Here is a 19,897-nt window from a genome sequence, read left to right as displayed (position 1 = left end):
GCACGCGTGAAAGGCTTGCCTCTTCGGAGATGTTCTAGTTCTCAATGACGGTAATCATGATTGTATCCAGTGATCACTACCGTTCCAGAAACTCCTCCTCCTCCTCCTCCTCCTCCTCTGCTTCTTCTCCTCCTTCAATAACCCCCCTCCTGAAGTTGCATTGCAAGACGAGATCGAAAAAAATAACTCAAAAAAAAAACTCTCAAAGAGCCGCCATCGCGGCCGGGTATCATCGATCTGCTCTTCCCCAGACACGTCCTGCCTGCTCCGGAACCCTCGCTTTCGCCTCGCCTCGCCTCGCCCCTCCCACTCTCTCCCTACATCACCGCCCACGTTTCGTACCAGCCTGGCTCAACAAGTCCACGTTCCGCGGTAACTCAAAGTCCCCCCTCGCCTCGAACCAGAAGAGCATCTCCGGCTCCGGGCCCGTTGGTTTTGTCGGTTTCTTCGTCTGCGACTGCCCAGACATGACCACATCCCCACCACCACCCTCCTCATCACTCCCATCCTCGTCATCATCATCATCCTCCTCCTCTTCCTCCTCCTCCTCCTCCTCAAGCCCCCTCCTCAACCCAGTCCTTACATTCTCCACCCCCATCCGCCGCTCGTCCTCGGTATACACGTCGCCCGCCTCCTCGAGGACGTATTTCTGCACCCGCTCGACGGTCCAGGCGCGCACGTCGCGCCACACCGCCTCGAGTTGGGCCTCGCCGCCACCGCCGCGCAGCTCCCGCGTCGTCTCCCGCCCACGCTCAACCCACTCCTCAACGCCCGGCTCGAGTTTCTTGCGAAGCAGCTGCAGCAGGATATTCTCGTGCACGCGGCCCGGGTACGCGACGTCCGGGAAGACGTGGAGGTGTTGAAAGACGTGCGTGTTTTCCGTCAGGGTCTCGAGGAGGGATTGGAGGTTGCGGAGGAGGATTTGAGATTGTGCTTGGAGGGATGCTCTGTATTTTTTTTGCGATGCACGCCATAATTAGCTTTCTGGATTCTTTCTCTTCGTTGAATCGTGTCTCGGGTGTCTGGATCGATAGGAGCCACCGGGGAAAGGGGAGAAGGATGCAAAAGAAGGGAGGGAAAGACTTACGGGGGAGGAAGCGGGTTACTCTTCAAGACGTCCATCCGCAGGCCCTGGATACTGTTGGAGAGCTGGAACAGACGCTGGCGCGTCTGCTCAATCGCCTTGAATTCATCGGCGGTGATGCCGAGCGCGTTCGGCTTGTCCATTGTCGTTGGTTAATTTTGTAGGTTTTATTGTCGCGCGGCTTATCACAGCTCGGAAATCGTTAGGGTTTCTCGGGAATCGTAGCGTTCGTTCTCGAAGGCGGGTTTCTGAAAATCGCACAGCTCGCGTCTTGACGCGCCGAGGCTACCAAGCGGGGGGGGAGTCGGTGCGATTGCAGAGTCGCAGAGGGGAAAGGACTGGAGTAAACGTGTCGGGAAGTGATGTGACTGCTCAATTGAGTCTTCCAAGCTGCGGCGGAGCAGGTAATGCGGGGTCGTCTTTTACGAGTTGACGGACGGGAGGTTTCTATCCAGGTTGAGCGATTTGAGGAAAAAGGTTGAAGTGACGTTCCAATCCACTCCGGGGGAGGAAGTTGAGTGGGTCTGCAAGCTCCGCGTCGACGGGGTCTGAGTACGGGATAGCGATCACGGCGTCAGCGCGTACCCCGCTGGCCGGCGCATCCCAGCCGAAAGCACTGCAGGCGCAGGGGCCATGCGGGACGGGGGTCCCTCTGGGTTTTCGGATACAAGGGAACCATTACCCCTCACCCTGGAGGCTGGAGCTAGTTACCTTGAATTAAGGTGCCTACCTACCTTCGAGCCGAGCGACGCTTCTTCTGGTCGTAGGGAACAAGTCAGAGTCAATTGGCTTCTGGTTTGCATGCTTGACGTAAGGCATTCGGATATGGCCAATGGCGTGGCGATGCACTCACTTTATGAGATGAGGCCAAGACGGTCTCGATACATCGCCACGGGCTTTGATATGGGCTGCATATCAACCAAGACAGTCAAGACCTAATAACAATGGGCGGGCTGCTTGAGCTGGCCTCTGAGTCTTCCTCGAGATTTGGTGTCACGAATCAACATGGGAGACTGGACTTGAAATGCAACAAGTAACTTGCTTATGTGCTAATTTTTGGGCGTTCATTTCCTAGGGCCCCCACTGAAAGCTAATATACAGAGAGCGTCTGATCCGTCTTAAGGATCGTGATCGTACGCGTAATCGCCTTGCGGATATCTGCGAAAACGAAGAGAAAAAGACTTCGCGTGCTGTAAATCAAATGATATGCCCCAACGCCCCCGTGACATGCATTTTGGTGTCGTTATCATCATGAATATGCAATGAATATGCAAATGAATATGCAAATGAATTACTGGCCGTGAGATCCAGCTTGGTCGTAAAGAACTCTGTGGCCGGTTGTGGCCCTGTCGACCTCCCGACCGTACTTGTCCACGGGTGGGTACCGAGCCCGACGTTCAAGGTCGTCAAGAGGGATCTGCGAGCGGATGTACCTGAAAGATGTTAGCATCAAGTCTGTTTCATCATACCACGGTCACAACTTACTTCATTCTACCGTCGTCAATGGGGTCGTAATCCCAGCTGGTGAACTGGCCCTGGGTAAGAGCCCCCCATACGAGGCGACGCTTGCGCTGAGACTGCAAAACCTGCTCCGTGATAGCGTCAAAGTCCCACTTGGCCTTCGTCTCGGCGTTGTACTCCTCAAGCTTTGCTTTGGCTTCATCGTCCAACAGCTTGCCAGTGATGGCCTTGGATGACGCCAGGTTAACCAGTTCCAGAGGGTCGTGCTCAAGGTTGAATAACTGGGTGCCGTCTGCAGGGCAGTGGATGTACTTCCAAGGACCCTCTCGAATCATCATGAGCGGACTGACAGTGCCCTCGCCGGTGTACTCGGCGTAGACCTTGTCGTGGCCGGTCTTGCCCTGAAGATGGGGCAGCAACGAAACACCGTCCATGGGCAGACCAGGAGCAGGCTTTGTGCCGACCAAATCGCACAGCGTCGGGAGAATATCGAGGGTAGAAACGTTCTTGTCCACACGATGGGGCTCAAAGTCCTTGGGGTGGCGGACAAACAGCGGCACTCTGACGGAAGACTCAAAGTAGCTCATTTTATACCACAGTCCACGCTCGCCGAGCATGTCGCCATGGTCGCCGCTGAAGACGATGATGGTGTTGTCATCCAGGCCGCACTTCTTCAGAACGGACAACAGCCTTCCGACACAGTCATCAACGTAGCTGACAGCGCCGTAGTACGCGCGGCGAGCCCGCTTGATCTGGTCGTCGGTGAAATCGTAGTCCCAAAGATCGCAGACCTTCATGAGACGCTTGCTATGAGGGTCCTGTTCCTCCTTGGGAATGCGGACCTTGGGAAGAGCGATATCGACGTCCTCGTAGAGATCCCAGTACTTGTCTTCAATCGTGTAGGGGTCGTGCGGGTGAGTCAAAGATACGGTGAGAGCAAAGGGACGCTTCTCGGGGCCCTCACGAACGTGGTCGTAGAGGAACTGAGTGGAGCGGAACATGACCTCCTCGTCATAATCCAGCTGGTTGCTTCGCACGCAGGTGCCGGCTTGGAGAATGGAGCTGGAGTTGTGGTACCACTCGAGGCGGGTATCAGGCTCATCCCAGTTGACCACCCAGCCAAAGTCGCCGGGGTAAATGTCGCTAGTCAAACGAGTCTCATAGCCATGAAGCTGGTCCCCGATGAAATGCATTTTTCCTGCTAGCGCAGTCTGGTAACCCTTCAGGCGCAGGTAGTGTGCGTAAGTGGGAATCTCACTGGAGATCTGGCTGGCGTTATCGTAAGCACCGATCTTCATGGGCAGAAGACCGGTGATCAAGCTCATGCGTGATGGTGCGCACAGCGGCGAAGGGCAATAGGCAGAGTCGAACTGAACAGACTCGGCGGCAAGAGCGTCCAAGTTTGGTGTTTTGATCTGTGACTCGGGATTGTACATCTTGAGTTGGGGTGCGGCCAGTTGATCAGCCATGATGAAGAGAATGTTGGGCTGCTTCGCGCTTGGTGCTCCATTGCCGTTGCCGTTGGCAGACTTGCCATTGGTGGGTTGCGCCAGAGGCGAGGAGGGAAGTGAGTTGAGATCGGGAGCCATTGTGCTTGTAGCCAATGGTCTCGGGTAAGAATTGTTTATTGAAACTTGAGCAAACGTGTTGTAGATGGTAGTTGTGGTGTTATCCTTTGTTGCGTGGAGGGAATGTCTTTTGTGGCTTGTGTGTGGGCGAAAGACAAGACTGCTTATAAAGAGCCGGTGTGCGTGTGTGTTTGTGTGTATGTGTGTGTTTGTGTGTATGTGTGTGTGTGTGTGTCAAGTGTGATGATGATGAGCAGTGATTGAAAAGTTTGTAAGTGATCAAGAGCACGAGGTGGCCTGTGATTAGGAAAAAGGCACAATGTATTGGGTCTTTCGGATGATCTAGAAAAGAGAGAATAAGATTAATCACGTTCGTATGTGGGAGGAAGCGTCCTTTAAGAAAGTGAGCCAAGAGAAGAGAGCAAGAGCAATCCCGTCCGCCTCGATGGTCTACCTAGTACGACCCACGGGCCATTGCCCTTGGAGCCCGATAGGAAGGGACGACGAGACGTGGAGAACGTGGAAGGACAGGAGGCAAGGAGAACCAGCGCCATACGCCAAACGGGGGCCACGCCATGCACAGACACTGCATATGCACCAAGCGAGGGATCTGCGGAGTACGTGAGATAAGGATACCCCGGACGGTGCTGGTTCTACCACTATGGCCCAGTACCCACCGTCGCATTGCCTGAACATGTCCAAGTGGCTCGTGCAGGTTGGTGGGGCTTTCCCCGACTCATGCAATGTCACGGGGCTCCAGCTGCTTCTCTTCTTTCCTTCGACCCATCCTTGGCAGTAAGGCCGCAGCCCGCAGGTGCCAGGAGCAACACAGTCGCCGATGAGCGGGAAGGAAGGGGATGAAGGGACGATACCTTAAGGTACTAGACAGATGCAGGCTATAGAGGACAGCAGGATCGTTCGGAGCCCGTTCATCGTCAACAAATTTCCCTCCCCGGTCACCGATCCAATGGTGAAGGAAGGAAGGTGCTTTACTCACTGTGTAGGTAGGCCATCGGCCAAAACTGTCAGACAGCAGCCATTCATCCAACCCGCCTTACCAAACTTGTTTAGTCACCGCCTTAATTCTGCTTCCTCCACCTTCTTCTCCTTTCGCCATTCAATACGGATACCTCATTACAATTTCCAGACCACACTACTCTTCGCTACGCTTACACCAACCGCTACATGGGTAGTCTGTGACTCCATCCAAGGAAGACAGGTCGAGCGCAATGCGTCAAAATATGGCGTTTTCCGATCAGCCGATTGCGAAATAACCCATGCAAAGCACCGACCAGCCACTCATACACTTTGTCAGCATGGCAACAACATCAACTCGTCGTTACAGTCTCTCTTTTGTCAATGCATGGGCTTTTCGTGCTGGAGTATCCGTATTCGCATCACAAGAAGCAACTTCTTCTCCATCCGGCTCCATTCTGCATCACCCTTCAACGCTCCTTCGCCATAAGGCTAGTCGCTTTTTTCACACCGTGGGAGCCGAGCCACTCCCAGCGACAAGCGATGGCTGGCGGTGTGAACAACACGTCCCACGACAAATGAGAACGCAGCGCCCGAAACCCAAACGGTCGGCTACACCTTCTCGAACAACGAGCATGGACCGGCTACCTAGTCTTACTCTTGTGCTATCTCGGCCTCTCGTGATGACTGGTAGGGGCACCCTAGACTCCTGAAGCACTAACAAGCTTCGTTATGCTTCAAGCAGGAATAACAAATTCTCTCCCATTCGCTAGTCCCCTGCTAATTGGACCCCTGGATCTCGACGACTATACCCCAATCGCCCTCTTGCAGCTGGACATTTACCCAAAGACCTGCCCGCAACCTGCATAAGCGTCGCTCAACCCATGAACAGGGCCTCTTCCGATTAGCTGGAGGATTGGACGGTCCTGGTGTGCCAAAGGGAACATACTTTCGATAACGGCCGCTTCCATGGGGGCATGCCGTTCCTGCGCGCACGGGACAAAATTACGGAGGACTCCGTTCCCCCTTCAACGACCTCCACTGATGAAGGCACCGAACCGGAGCATGAGAAACGAAGATTGAGATAAGATGGGTTGTTGTCGCTCACATCCATACAAAACTCAGACTGAGTAGTCGGAAGGTAACATCTACAAACACACAAGTGAGGTGTAATGCGCTCAATTGTTCTGGCCCAGGCCCCAGTGTACGCATGCAGGGCACAAACACCAACACCGTGGTTGCGAACCGAAGCGAACGGGGCACTTCTCCAGTCTCCAGGCTCCAGATGGGGAATTTTGGACAGGCACGGGCAGGGACTGTCGGAACCGCCAACCGATAACTCGCCTGGCTCATCTCTCAAATCCACCTCCCGGCTGTCCTTTTCATCTGGCATCTGTACCCCGCGTCAAGGCGGCGACATGTTTTTTTTGTGGCAATACTCTTGGGGCCTCGTAGGTATTCCCCTGGCATATCACCAATTCGCATTTCCACCATCGAGAGGCTCAGAAGATGTCGTGATGGCGTCCACCTCCGACCTCCCGCCGGATCCCACCCCGCATTTGCGGGGTTACCCTCATGGCTGGCCGGTCACGCCATCGGAATAAGTTCTTTTACTCCGGGCGTAGCTCATCTTCGTGCCTCGCACCGCCTCCAGAGTCTAGACGTCTCTGTCTCCCGGAATGATGTGTCTCTCAAATCTACTGGTCACCGGTGCACGCACCAACGCGCCAGTGAGTAACTGTAATACTCGATAAATGCTTACCGCCGGTGTTGAGGCCCCGGCGCCCGGTCAAGCCATACCGCAATCACATCATTGCGCTCCAGTATTGCTTCATCAACTAGACTGCGGATTCCGACTCACATTATCGTTTCACCCACAACAATCAGCATTGGCAACGCAGCAATGCAGCATCAGCATTAGCCATCTAGGCTTTTCTTCCGAATTTCCCAGCAAGGGCGAGGATTAAACCCTCCGGCGATCCGTTCCTTTCCTCCCATGCGCTTCCGTCGCCCTCACACCCCCGCCCACCACGCGTTTGCTCAGGCTGATCAGCCTCGACGTTGCACCAGGCGTACCAGCTCGTTTTCGGCTGAGTCGTGGCCCTCGCCCCAGAGTGCACACTGGTGATCATCTGATGAGCCAGCCCATCACACACATTTCTTCTCCGCACCCGTTAATTGCATGAATGGCGCATATCGTCGATTCCCATCCCTCCGGCCTTACACTACCGGTACCTTAGGCGTCCAAGGTTGGTATCTCAATGGATAGCGTACCCCTCCACCCCGAACGTCCCGTCGACGGTCTCACGGCCACTCGCGGCATACAAACAATGCCAAGCTACTCCCGACCCCAAGACGGGCGCCCCTCCTCTGTAGTCAGCATCGGGCATCTGCACACCGTGCAGCAAAATCAAACTAGACCCTCGAATCACATCTCATCCTGCTCTGCTGAGACATTGGCCAGGGGTCCCCCTTTGGAACACAACGTCACGCTCACCAGTGCACCAACCAACGGCGAACAACAAATCAACCTTCCCTCGTCGAGAAGGCTGACAAGTCATGCAACAATCCAATACATTAATTTACGGCGAAAAGCGCTGTTGTGTACCCCTAGACCTTGTCCCGCTTTGCCTATCTGCACCCTCGTTGATACACCGTCAATCACACACGTGCGTAGTGCCAGCAACCCACGCATTTGACAGATAACAGCAGTGACACACCAGAAGGCATTGATAGACAGAAGAAAGGGGCCCGTGAATCGGAGGTTGAGGCACGCGATCGATGATCGGCCAGAACATCGTCCCCCCGCTCAGCCGTCATGGACCCCTCATATCTCCCGGGTCTCAACGCCACACAAAAGAGAGCCGCAACCAATCTTCCTTCAAGTTCCTTGCCAACAAACAACACCACTAACCTGATAGAAGCATACACCATCATCAAGACCACCTCCACCACACAGGACACGCTTCCCTTGTTGAAAAGCCCAATTTGATTTCCCTCCCCCTTGGATCTCGTGGTTCAGCCTGCGCCCCCGAAAAAGAGTATCATAACCACTCACATGACCACACACCTCGCGTTTCGCCGTCGACTCTTGGCATCCCCACGAAAGGCCACGGGACCAAAACTCTTCCCCGACTCCATGACATCCGCGAGGCTACGGAAACCTTGACTTTCATTTGCATCCGTATGTGTGTGTGTGTGTTCTTCCCCCCCGTTAGTACGCATCAACACCATCACACTTATTCGGAAACATCGTGACCACGCTGCGCCTTGGTCGTCTACACGCGGCATAACCATTCTGGTCCATCATGAAATTTAACAAGGAGTTTAACAATGCGGGGTATATATCATGTCAAGAAAGAAAGAAAGAAACAAGGTATCTACACAAGAACCCTAACTAAGACATCTAGGCGGGAATCTTCATAATGCATCGCACCCACTATTCCACTGCGTCTCCAACTTCTCAAGATTCCTCCATTCCTACCTCGGTCTCCGGGTTATCAGTCGCCAAGACAAACGGACGGGATCGACTATCTCCCCCCGCCCCTCTGTCTGCTCGCCCAACCCTTCGAATTCAATTCGTTTTGAACGGTATCGTTGTTTGTCTTTTCTTTGCTCACATACATACTCCTACAAACCAATGCTTCTGTTCCTCCCCTCTTCTTCCCTCTCTACCCCTCCCCTGCCCCCCGCCTCAGTTAATTGAATTTTTGTTACCCCGCAATGCGAATGTCGGATAGAATACTGAGTCGACGAAGAAGAAGAAGACGACTACAACGAAAGACGAATAAAAGAAGAGACCGCCCAACCCTCGCCTTGCTTTGTTCAGTCAAAAAACCCTCAAAATATGCGGTTTTCCCAAGTCCAAACATTCCCGTCTCATGTAATTCCCAGAGAGAGAGAGAAAGACATGAGTAAAGCAAAAAAAGATATCCTGCACGCCCCCCATCCCAAGCGACGACACGCTTTCGTGCCCAATTCCATCACATCAATCCATGTCTCATGTACCTTTTTTTCGCCCATCCTCCCTTCGTTGAATTCATGCCTTGTACTGTGTTGCTACAACTCCCGTTTTACTGCGTACGGTAAAACTTCTTGTACAAGAGATGCAGCAACAAGTTGACATTCAGCTTGAGGCTCCCCTCAAAAAGGTTCATAAACTGGTGGGCCTCGAACTGGGCCTGCAGCAGATCCTCAATGGGTACGAGGGCGCTCGCCCCCGGCATCTGGATGTGGCCGCGCGACCCCTCGAGCGAGAAGACGCCCACCTCATCACACGAAATGGTGAGGTTGACCCTCTCCCAGTCGGTGACGCCACTCCACCCGACAAGCACGCCTTTCTCCGCTAGAGCTCGAGCGCTATATTTGTAACTGCCAAACTTGGGGACCCGCCCGCTGCGTTCCAGTTCGCGCTGGTGGTTGTACTGTTTGGTGAACGGAAGCAGGAACCGTTTCTTTCTGTTGAAAATGACGAGATTTAGTCAGCGTATGGCGACACACCTGGACCGTGCTTATAATGTGGGGAATGGTGGGGGAAAAAGACTTGAAGGGTGGAGGAGGATGGAGATCACATCCGGGGATCGGACATGTGGATGTGTTGATATGCAGCGCATAGGAATTGTCTAGACTTACCCCTTGTTCTTTTGTAATGTCGCCATTGCGGATTCAATGTAGTCGTCATAGCTTTTGCGCTGTTGCTCGAGGTACTTGGCCTTCTCATGCAAGTTGGCGAGAGTCGATCGAACCCCTTCCAGTTCACGCTGGCGCTGTACACGTCTTCGGCTCTTGGTGCGGATGTCGAGGGCAATGGCGTTGAGGATATCTTGGTAGTAGTTGTGCTTGGAGATTCGGCCCATGTGCTCCAGTCGCATAATGTTCTCAAGCGCCGTACGCTTGAGGTCGTAGTACGACATCCGAGTCACATCCACCATGTGGGCGTCCGAGTACGCGCCCTTGGTGTTTGCGTCGTTGACTCTGTCGTCGCGCAGGACTGACCGCCACTTGTGTTCATCTTCAGGGTTGATGGGCTTGACAAGGATGTCGAGGAGATGGGCGCCAGTCTGCACGCGAATAATGTATAGGATGCATCGCTTCGTCTCCATGAAGAGAGCCTTAACCTCCGCATCCGGATCGTCGATGTCGTGCAGCTTTGGCGTGAGGTAGAGTTGAATGTCAGAAGAGCCCGCTGAGAGCATCTCATTTTCGTTGTTCTTGGCACTACCCAACTCTTGCAAGATTTCGCGGAGAACATCGTCTCGGTTGGGGCATACCATCGGAAGGTCGCCGACGATGAGGTTGTGGATCGCAAAGATATCCGTCATCTTGATGTACAGAGTTGGCTTGTTCTTGGAGTACAAGTCGTTGAATTCATCAATGTCGAAATTGCGCTCCGCGTCTGGTACAGAGATCAGGTCGTGGGTGATTTGAGCCAAACGCTCCATCGACTCGCCCACAAAAGCGTTCAGAGGCTGGAGGTAGATGTTCTCGCCGCCGAACGGTCTGCCTGAGGCTACCTGACCGAGTACCTTGGCAACCTCTCCGAGATTGCGCTTCTGAAGAGGGCTCAACTGCTTCTCAATGACGCCAACGTTCTCAGGAGCAATGACAGCGGGCTGCATGTAGAAGCGCCAAAGCCAGTTTGTGACAATCTGCAGGATATGGTGTTGAGGTTCTTTCTTGAACTGTTGACAAAGGGCCTCGAACATTTGGCGACAGAGAAACCGGACACCGTACGGCATCTTTGGCAAGAGGTCCTCCAGAGCCAGCAGGTATTGATCGCAGATCTCTCGGAGGTCGCGGAGATGGTCGATGAAGAGGTCTCTTGTTTCTGGGTCCTTGATGGCCATCTCTCGGGGAACATCCAGAGGACGGCGGCTGGGACGGCCAGTCCGCAACTCTTCGTTGTTGATGGCTGACCTATAGATCTGCAGAGGGTCACTCTCGAGGTCAAGAGCAGGATCTTCCACAATATTGTCGCGCACGATAGGGCCAAGAAGTTCCCTAAGGTACTTCCGGTCGCGGGGGGATCGGGTGTAATTCGCGAGGAGCTTTGTCCAGAAGTAGTTGCCTCGAAGGTAGTCCTGAAGGTTTCTGCTGCTTTCGACCTCTTCCCGCATGGCTCTGGCGAGAAGTTTGAGGAGGTAGTACTCCTCACGGCGCTTCTGGGCGTACCCAAACAGCCCCATCATAAGGTGCTCAATACGCTTACATTCCTTCTCAGGGGTGCCCTGCTCGCGGATGCGCTTGAAGAGGCGTGCGAGGTATTGAGGCTGCGTCTGGAGGTTGAAGAACAGTTGTTGGTATGACTCCAGCTTCTTCCTCGAACTCTTGTTCAATGCCTTCAAGTCAAAGTGGTTGGACGAAGAGATTGACGAGTTCGCCAGAAGGCCGATGGAGTGGCCACCGTAGTTGCTCTGGTGCCTAACAACCTCATCCAGAGTGATCTTGTTCTTGACGAGGAGCGCAATCTTGATATCCAGCTGGTCAATGTACTGTTCCAGCATCTCGTTCTGGCGAACTTGCGTGACCACGGTCTTTCGCAACCTCTCAAACTCGATTTCCTCGTTGAAGTCGAAATCACTGTCGTTAAGAAGATGGACAAAGTTCTTGACGGCGTTGACTGGCGGGTCCTTGCCATGAGTAAGACTCTTGTATGCATCTCCTTGAATCTTGGCGCGGACCAGACTCTGGATTTTGACAACCTTCTCCATGTTCTCCTTGAAAAATCGCTTCTTCTCTTCGTACTTGGCTCGAACAACAAAGGCCTTGGCCGCAGCTTGCATCTCGGCGATCGTTCCTTCTTCTTCTTCGAGATCTGAAATCAGGTTGAAGACGTCTCCTCGCACCATCATGGCGCGCGCAAGCCCCTGGAGCTTCTCAATGACGGGAGTATGAGACTTAAGCTCCTCGAGTAGTCCCGCGTGCTGTTGGCGGTGTTGGTAGCCCCGTATGCATGCCTGGAGCTTGGTGACCTTGGGCTCGACGCGGGAGAGCGCATCTTGATCAGCAGCAACGCGGCGTCGCTCCATCATGGCTCGGATAAGCGATTGAAGGTTGACGAAGATTGCCTCGTGGCTGTTCAGGTCATCGAGCACCTGGGCGACGTCCCGGCGGACAGCTCCGGCTCTGACATGGGCCTGAAGGCTTTCGACTTCAGAGACGCATTGGGCGAGTTCGCCCTTGGTCGTCGCAACTTCTCTGCGCGCTGAATTACCTCGCACTGTTGCTTGGAGGAGTTCGACTTCGGCGATATGCTGGCTGAGTTCCTCTACTGTCGCCGCGACTTCGGTTCGGACTTCCCGTCCTCGAATTGCTGCCTGTAGACTCTCGAACTCGGGGATGTGGTGACTGAGCTCAACCTTGATTGCTGCAACGTCATTTCGGAGCGTCTGGCCGCGGATCGCGGCTTGAAGAGTAGCCCATTTGGGTGCAGAGCCTTGCAGATGCTCTTGCTCTCGCGAAATCTGATCTCTAGTCAGCAGTGCCCTGGCAGCAGCCTGTAGGCTAACGATGCTGTCGGTCTGTCTGTCAAGGAGCTCGAGGTCGTCCGCAATTCGTCCTCTCATCAACATTCCACGGACAGCCGCTTGGAGATTTTGGACTTCTCCAGATGTCTGAACCGTCTCTTGCTGTTGAGTAACGAACTCCTTTCGGACCAAGAAACCCCGGAATGCTGCCTGGATTTTCCGCACAGGTCCGGCGTGGCGTGCCAGCTGAGATTTCTTATCTCGTACCTCATCTCGGACCTTCTTGGCCCTAACAAGACTCTGGAGCTCCAAGATATCGGGTTCCAGCATTCTCCAAAAGCGCTCCTTATTGGCCATCCTGTTTCGAACGAGGAAGCCGCGAACTAGGCTCTGCAAGTCCACCGCGAAGCGTCTCATCTGAAGCCGGTAGCCGATGACTTGACGGGTGAAATCACCTCGGATGAGAGCTTGGAGTTGGATGAGAGGCCCTTCGACGTCCCAAAGCTGCTGCATGGTATCTCCCAGGCGCATTCTCACAACGGCTCCGCGGACTTGCGCTTGAAGCTCAACGATGGCCTCTTCACTCTCGCCAAGCTCGCGGTCGATTCTCTCCTCCTCGGTCTCTTCAGGCTCAGGGGTCGCAGGCTCGACACCAAAATCGGCTCCCATATTGCCGAAGCTGGGCATGTTGACCCCAAGCTTATCCAGACCCTTCTGCATGGCCTCGAGCTCATGGTGCTCAAACTCGAGCTGGCCAACGAGGTTGCCGATGCGGAAGTCGACTATTCCTTTTCTGAAGAGCAGCCAACTGAGAGCGTGGATACAATGGATGACCTTGGGGATGTTTTTCTTTTCGTAGAGATCGATCAGTTCGAATCGGAAGAGATCGGGCAGTTCAACCTCGTCCAAGTATCTGAAGAAAATGGCAATGTTGTCGGAGTGCCGGAACTGCAGTTTTTGATGTCGGAAGATGCGGAATCTTCGGTCGGGATTCAAAGATTCAACAACCTCTGCGAGTGTGACGCCATCTCTGAGAGCTTCCTCTAGTTCGACAATAGGAGGGATTGACTTGTGCATGATGTCCTCGATCCATTCTTTGGCTTCACCGATATGGCAGAGGTATTCGTATGCCTGAAGGAACTGGCGCTGCTTGTCCATCCAATTCCTCCCTTCCCAGCCATATCCACCGGTGCGCTGACCAGCTCGATTGTTGTTTGGCTTGTCTGCTCTCTGCAATCTCCGTCGACCCCTCAGCCCGATGACTTCTTGTGCTGGGGTTGTGATGGCAAATTCGTCGGCAGACTCGGATTGAGCAAGCTTTGATAAGGTGCGTAGCTGGCTCGTGGATGACCTACCCAGCTTTTCGAGATCTGGTCGTGCTAGAGAGGCAGAGTGCACTGCGGATGGTGGCTCGTATGCATGAGGTAAAGCTGCACTGCCTCGGCTGATTGTGTCGGAACGACCGAGCATCATCGAATTCGGGCGGATCGTCAGAGTCCGAGATATTGGAGTTGGGGAAGTGCTGCCGTCGTACTGGGCGTGTGACAGCTTGCCGCTGTCGACGCTCTGGGTGCGTTCATGGCGATAACTTGGTCGAGGCGGTGAGGGGGTCGAGGCCGTCGGCGGTGTCTTGGTAGGAGATGAAGAAGCGGGGGCTTGAGGAAGCGGGCGTAGCGATTGCCGTGTCATGGAGTAGATGTTGTTGTCTTGTTCCCTCTTGCGGTCAAGGTTCTCTCCTCCGAATGAAACTTGATGCAGTCGCGAACCATCACTCTTGCCCCTCTTATGAGAACTTGGTAATGAGTAGCCGCTGGACACTGAAGAGAGTTGAGTACTCGCTCTGCTATTCTCAGAGTACAGAGAGTACCCTGAAGACGCGATGGACGAAGCAGTAGAGGACTGACGGTTGATGTTGCCGGGGTAATCCAGGGTATGGGATTGTCTGAGAGGGTGCGGGCGGTGCGACATGTTGGGCGAAGATTAGGATACTGGAGGAAGGCTGCAATCGAAAATCTGTGGACTCTGGAATTCGGATGACAACATTAGGGCGCCTTTGTCGGACGTCGGCAGGCAAGGTATGCGGCGCGGGTTGGATTAAGTTTCGACCTCGCGGTCTCGTCTCTTGGTAGGGCGCTGTCGAGATTCCGTTTCTATGATGTTTGGCGGAACTATCGGGATCAAGCAGGGGAGGAAGAAAGCTGAAAATTCGAAGCGACCGGCGATGGTGCGCGGCGAAGCGCGGGTGAAGAATGGATGTCGGACTCTCGGAAAATGAGAGCGCGCACTGCGCAAACAAAGAAGACGTTGAGCAATGAAGGCGACAGCGTCGGTGACAAAGGCAATGATGTTGGGAAGGAATATTTCGGCAGAAGATATTAGATGTGCTTCCCACTTGACACCAGTCCAGCCTCTAGCATTCAAAGAGGGCGGTCGCAATCTCGTCAATCGACAAGGTGTGGGTGGTGGGATGTTGGGTCGTTTGGAGGTCGGGCAATGGAGGGGGAGGATGTGAGAGTGGGAGGGCGTTGGGACCTGATAAGGCAGTTTGTTTGTTTACTACGGCAGCTGGAGGGCGGCAACCAGCCCCCTTGCAACCAGGGTGCCACAGGGGGACCCACTCACTGCTGCCAGTCTGCCACTGAGACCCGTGAACCCGTGCAACCAGTGGGAGGGAGGCCATGGAAATTCGGGTGGCTTGTGGCTCTTGCTGGCCCCTGCGTCGCACCCGCCCGGCCTTTTAAAGTGGGTATCGATGCAGCAATCTTCCGTTGCACGGCCCTCCGCCCCGCCTCCGCTCTCTGTCAATTGGATTGTCATCTGCTTTTCTCTGGGCCAGGCGCTTCTCAAGTTCTCCCAACTTATCCCAAAAAGCTTCTGGTCAACAACACAATGGTCCGGTGAGGCCCAAAGCTGCAAGGACGATCTGGGTAACATGTTCAGGCAGTTTCCTTGGAAGACCCGTCACTGACTGCGGGCTAAACCATCGCCGCTCATCTGACCTACCTACCTACTTTGACAGATGCCATCGTTTACTCCGTATGGATTCCCCATTCACAGCCTTTGACACGTCGACTAATCTAACCTGACTGTCTGTCACCCAGGAAACATTACCCATCCCTCTGGATGAACCCATATTGCAGACATCATTGACGAAGTCAAAGTTGTGGGACAGAAACTAGGTGAGAGTCCATCTGTGAGAACGACGTCAACAATGATCCAAGGATCACAGTACGGACGCGCTGTGATGGATACCTCCCCCCCTCGAAGACTCGGTCTTTTATCTGTGGCACCCCCATTCTCTAGCTTGATGCATGTCACTGCTTGTAAAACGCCTTTGTGCAGCACAGTCTATGGATCCGCCAATACGAACGCTGCAGTCATTTGGACAGCCAAAGTTTGACCGATACCTAGTACGTAGGGGGTGGAAGGTTTTTACTTTGTGTGTTCGTCTTTTTGGCTATCGGTATGAGGACCGCTGTTTGGTCTCGTTTCTTTTCTTTGTTCCTTCTTTTGTTTTGGATCATGAAACAGCCAATCAGAGCCCACCAAGGCTCAGTCTCAGCTCATGATGGATGAACGACGTTTCTAGAGTTTAGGTAGTGCACGTTAGCTTTCTTTAGTAGCAAGTGATGTATGTTGCAACTCGGAATGGATGCACACTCTTATTTGACGGGTGAGAGACGTTCCCAAGACCAAGCACTTAGGATTGACAGTAAGGTAAACATTCAGTACTACTTAGGTACTCGGGCTTCTCGCTCCCGTGCCATCTCGACCTCCTCGGTATCCCACCGCCTTTCGCTCCCGAACGGAAGGATGCAATCACTTCTGCTGGCCCTGGGGTCTCTGTCCAGCTCACGCAACGCAAGCAAGGATTGTTCTGTGTCGGTTGCTCTGGCCAACCAAAGTCCACGAAGACAAGCAAACTCTGCAGGACCCTTCTCAACAAGGCACCTTGGTTTCTGTCTGGACTGAAAATTTTCATTTGCACTCTTGCAAGAGGTCCTGCGTCAACAATTGACAGAAATAGCATTCGACTCTAGTGCTCTGAATTGTAGTTGGATTTTCTTGACTCCAATGTTGACCTTTTTTTTTGGGGCCACCAAGGTGCCCGTCGGGGTTGCGTCATATCTCGAGAGTCGAGACCCCGATGTTTCTTACATAAGCCAATGCTAGATCTACCGGCTGCTACCTGACTTGGCGGCACTATTCCAGACTCGTTCTGGGCGTCTGGAATCTCGAAACCCCTTCCTTATGAACAGAAAATGACAGTGATCCATACAAAGCTCAAGTGAACTGGATAGCAAACAGGATTTGATTTCCTTCATCGGCCTGAAGACCTACCTCGTGCGGATAGATCGAAAGGACTGGGAAATCAATGCTTCCTACGAAATTGCTAAACACAGTAAAGGTGCACCCAAGTAAGTTGCGCCGCACTGTAGCTACTCACCGCCTGCCCCTCCTGCCCCTCCTTCCGCCGGTCGCGCACCGTTCACCTTAAAAAATTTCCTGCGGGGTGCCGTCTCAAGAATTTTTTTCCCTTCTTTCTTACGGGAAGAAGAGACATAACCAACCTTAGTTTTCGAATCGACCAAGCTTTTTTTGTGTGGTCTTCTTTTCGATTTACTAGCAAGTTCTTCGACTCCGTTTTCATCTTTCTTCTGTTCGCTCGGCAAGAAAACGAGAAAACTTCACCTTTCCACACAAAGATGCCTTCCACCAACGGTATCAACGGCGCCAAAGTGCTCGACTCCAAGACCGCCCTCCAGGTCTTGAAGGAGTACGAGAGCCGCGATGGCCTCGATATTCACGAGCTCATGGACACCAAGAAGCACGGTGGTCTGACCTACAACGACTTCCTGCTCCTTCCCGGCTACATTGGCTTTCCCGCCTCTGCCGTCGTCCTGGATTCCCCCGTCACCAAGAGAATCACCCTCAAGACCCCCTTCGTGTCCTCCCCCATGGACACAGTCACCGAGCACGAGATGGCTATCGCCATCGCTCTCCAGGGTGGTCTCGGTGTCATCCACCACAACTGCTCGCCCGAGGAGCAGGCTGACATGGTCCGCAAGGTCAAGCGTTACGAGAACGGCTTCATCATCGACCCCGTCGTCATCAGCCGCGACACCACCGTCGGCGAGGCAAAGGCCTTGAAGGAGAAGTGGGGTTTCGGAGGATTTCCCGTCACAGGTTTGTCAACCCCCTTTTTTTCACTCCCAGAGCCTGTTCTCCCACGGACTTGACTTCTTTCCCCCCTCGCTTTACATGATTACAAACCTTTTTCAATTATAACTTTCGTTCCACCAATTCGACGACCATGTCGTTCTGAGGAGACCTTATATTATGATCAAAGCAAAATTTTTACCACCATTGTTTCAACTGCAGCAGGCCTACGGCCCGTCTCAAAGCAAGATGTGGCTAACCATCGTCTGCAGAATCCGGCAAGCTCGGTTCCAAGCTGCTGGGAATCGTCACGAACCGCGACATCCAGTTCGAGGATGACGCCTCCCTCTCCATCTCCAAGGTCATGGTCACTGACCTCATCACCGCCACCGACGGCACCACCCTGCCCGAGGCCAACAAGATCCTCGCAAAGTCCAAGAAGGGCAAGCTCCCCATCGTCGACAAGAACGGCAACCTCGTCTCCATGATCTCCCGCTCCGACCTCAACAAGAACCAGCACTTCCCCCTGGCCTCCAAGCTGCCCGACAGCAAGCAGCTCCTCTGCGGCGCCGCCATCGGCACCCGCCCTGAGGACAAGCACCGCCTCAAGCTCCTCGTCGACGCCGGCCTCGACGTCGTCATCCTCGACTCCTCCCAGGGTAACTCCATGTACCAGGTCGAGATGGTCCAGTGGATCAAGAAGGAGTTCCCCGGCCTCGACGTCGTCGGCGGAAACGTCGTCACCCGCGAACAGGCCGCCACCCTCATCGAGGCCGGCGTCGACGGCCTCCGCATCGGCATGGGCTCCGGCTCCGCCTGCATCACCCAGGAGGTCATGGCCGTCGGCCGCCCCCAGGCCGCTGCCGTCCACTCCGTCAGCAGCTTCTCCGCCCGCTTCGGCGTCCCCTGCATCGCCGACGGCGGTGTCCAAAACGTCGGCCACGTCGTCAAGGGTCTCTCCCTCGGCGCCTCCACCGTCATGATGGGCGGTCTCCTCGCCGGCACCACCGAGTCCCCCGGTACCTCCTTCGTCTCCCGCGAGGGCAAGCTTGTCAAGGCCTACCGCGGCATGGGCTCCATCGACGCCATGCAGGACAAGAAGGCTGGTAACGGCGGCAAGGACAGCCAGAAGAGCAACGCCGGCACCGCCCGCTACTTCTCCGAAGGCGACAGCGTCCTCGTCGCTCAGGGTGTCACTGGCTCCGTCGCCCACCGCGGCCCCATCAGCCGCTTCATTCCCTACCTCTCCGCCGGCCTCAAGCATTCCATGCAGGACTGCGGTATCCAGTCTCTTAAGGAGCTGCGCGAGTCCGTCGACAACGGCACCATGCGCTTCGAGCTCCGTACCGCCAGTGCTCAGATGGAGGGTAACGTCAACATGGAGTCCTACGAGAAGAAGCTCTTTGCCTGAAAAACGGCAAATAGCTAGCTAGCTAGTAGCAGTAAGGCTACCACGGACATGATGAACGGATAACAAAGATGTCAATTGGGAATATTTTCTCTTTGGTTGGGACAAAGAATAGGGGTTGATGAAAATCAAACAAAAGGCATATGGGCAAAAACGGATGTAGGGAGGATACAAAAAAGAAAAATTAGCTTCACCACCCTCTGAGAGTATATAAACCCATCTCAAGGGAAGGGCGAAGCAAAAGACGGGGGGGGCTTTGGGTAGGACGGCAGTGTGCTTCAGCCTAGTGGAGTTTTCGGAGTCTTTTTTTTTTTGGAGAAAAAAGGGGTGGTGGTCCGGGCCTGAAGCGCCCATGAGATAGACGGATGATGAAGCGAACTGAATACCAAAAAACATCTCAATGAGAAAGAAGAACCAAATCTAGTTTCAATGACTATGACTGTTCACTTCGCAAGGACTTTGCGTGACACTCTTCTTGATGTGGCACATGTCCGACTCTGATTTGTTTTTCCCATCAGCCTTCAGCACCTAAGCATATGCTCGCTACTCACTCACGATGCCCCAAACACCAAAATTGCACCATTGGATAGTTCTTGACATTTCATGATGTTGTTCGTGGTGTATTCCACTGCCACATAAACCACCCGACCTTGATGGTCCTCATCCAATCCCCTGCCTCCCCTTGTAGGCAATAAGCAGCGTCCGTAGTAGTAGATAGCCGAGCGGTGCGATTCTCTTATGTTGGCTCACGATCCTTCATAATGCCACGATTGGA

The 19,897-nt window shown here is 53.9% G+C and overlaps 5 protein-coding genes across 5 annotated transcripts; 2 read left to right on the top strand and 3 right to left on the bottom strand.

Moving 5' to 3' along the window:
• Positions 1 to 74: 74 nt before the first annotated feature.
• BDP55DRAFT_701352 (mediator of RNA polymerase II transcription complex subunit 8-domain-containing protein) lies at positions 75 to 1,578 on the bottom strand. The gene is made up of 2 exons (XM_060577920.1): positions 1,088 to 1,578; positions 75 to 947 (listed from the first exon to the last, which is right to left on the bottom strand). The coding sequence occupies exons 1-2, from the start codon at positions 1,225 to 1,227 to the stop codon at positions 323 to 325; spliced, it is 765 nt and encodes a 254-aa protein (XP_060433810.1). The 5' UTR covers positions 1,228 to 1,578; the 3' UTR covers positions 75 to 322.
• A 533-nt stretch (positions 1,579 to 2,111) lies between these two features.
• BDP55DRAFT_649710 (choline-sulfatase) lies at positions 2,112 to 4,336 on the bottom strand. Its single transcript, XM_060573927.1, has 2 exons — positions 2,570 to 4,336; positions 2,112 to 2,517 (listed from the first exon to the last, which is right to left on the bottom strand). Exons 1-2 carry the CDS (start codon positions 4,132 to 4,134, stop codon positions 2,376 to 2,378), a joined length of 1,707 nt encoding a protein of 568 aa, XP_060433809.1. The 5' UTR covers positions 4,135 to 4,336; the 3' UTR covers positions 2,112 to 2,375.
• Positions 4,337 to 7,202: 2,866 nt separating this feature from the next.
• BDP55DRAFT_339441 (uncharacterized protein) lies at positions 7,203 to 8,260 on the top strand. Its single transcript, XM_060566907.1, has 2 exons — positions 7,203 to 7,757; positions 7,815 to 8,260. The coding sequence occupies exons 1-2, from the start codon at positions 7,350 to 7,352 to the stop codon at positions 8,004 to 8,006; spliced, it is 600 nt and encodes a 199-aa protein (XP_060433808.1). The 5' UTR covers positions 7,203 to 7,349; the 3' UTR covers positions 8,007 to 8,260.
• A 901-nt stretch (positions 8,261 to 9,161) lies between these two features.
• Positions 9,162 to 14,522, bottom strand: BDP55DRAFT_724697 (GTPase-activator protein for ras-like GTPase; the record flags this gene model as incomplete). The annotated part of the gene is made up of 2 exons (XM_060578920.1): positions 9,162 to 9,546; positions 9,721 to 14,522. The coding sequence occupies 2 exons, from the start codon at positions 14,520 to 14,522 to the stop codon at positions 9,162 to 9,164; spliced, it is 5,187 nt and encodes a 1,728-aa protein (XP_060433807.1).
• Positions 14,523 to 16,811: 2,289 nt separating this feature from the next.
• Positions 16,812 to 19,515, top strand: BDP55DRAFT_649696 (inosine-5'-monophosphate dehydrogenase IMD4). Its single transcript, XM_060573926.1, is given in 4 exon segments — positions 16,812 to 17,741; positions 17,987 to 19,136; positions 19,346 to 19,426; positions 19,437 to 19,515. The coding sequence occupies 2 exon segments, from the start codon at positions 17,261 to 17,263 to the stop codon at positions 19,123 to 19,125; spliced, it is 1,620 nt and encodes a 539-aa protein (XP_060433806.1). The 5' UTR covers positions 16,812 to 17,260; the 3' UTR covers positions 19,126 to 19,136; positions 19,346 to 19,426; positions 19,437 to 19,515.
• Positions 19,516 to 19,897: the final 382 nt, after the last annotated feature.

Source organism: Colletotrichum godetiae, assembly GCF_030913485.1.
Source record: "Colletotrichum godetiae strain CBS 193.32 chromosome Unknown BDP55scaffold_6, whole genome shotgun sequence".
Lineage (NCBI taxonomy): Eukaryota > Fungi > Ascomycota > Sordariomycetes > Glomerellales > Glomerellaceae > Colletotrichum > Colletotrichum godetiae.
The sequence above is the reverse complement of the archived record's forward strand: the minus strand, read 5'-3'. Positions and strand labels throughout refer to the sequence as shown.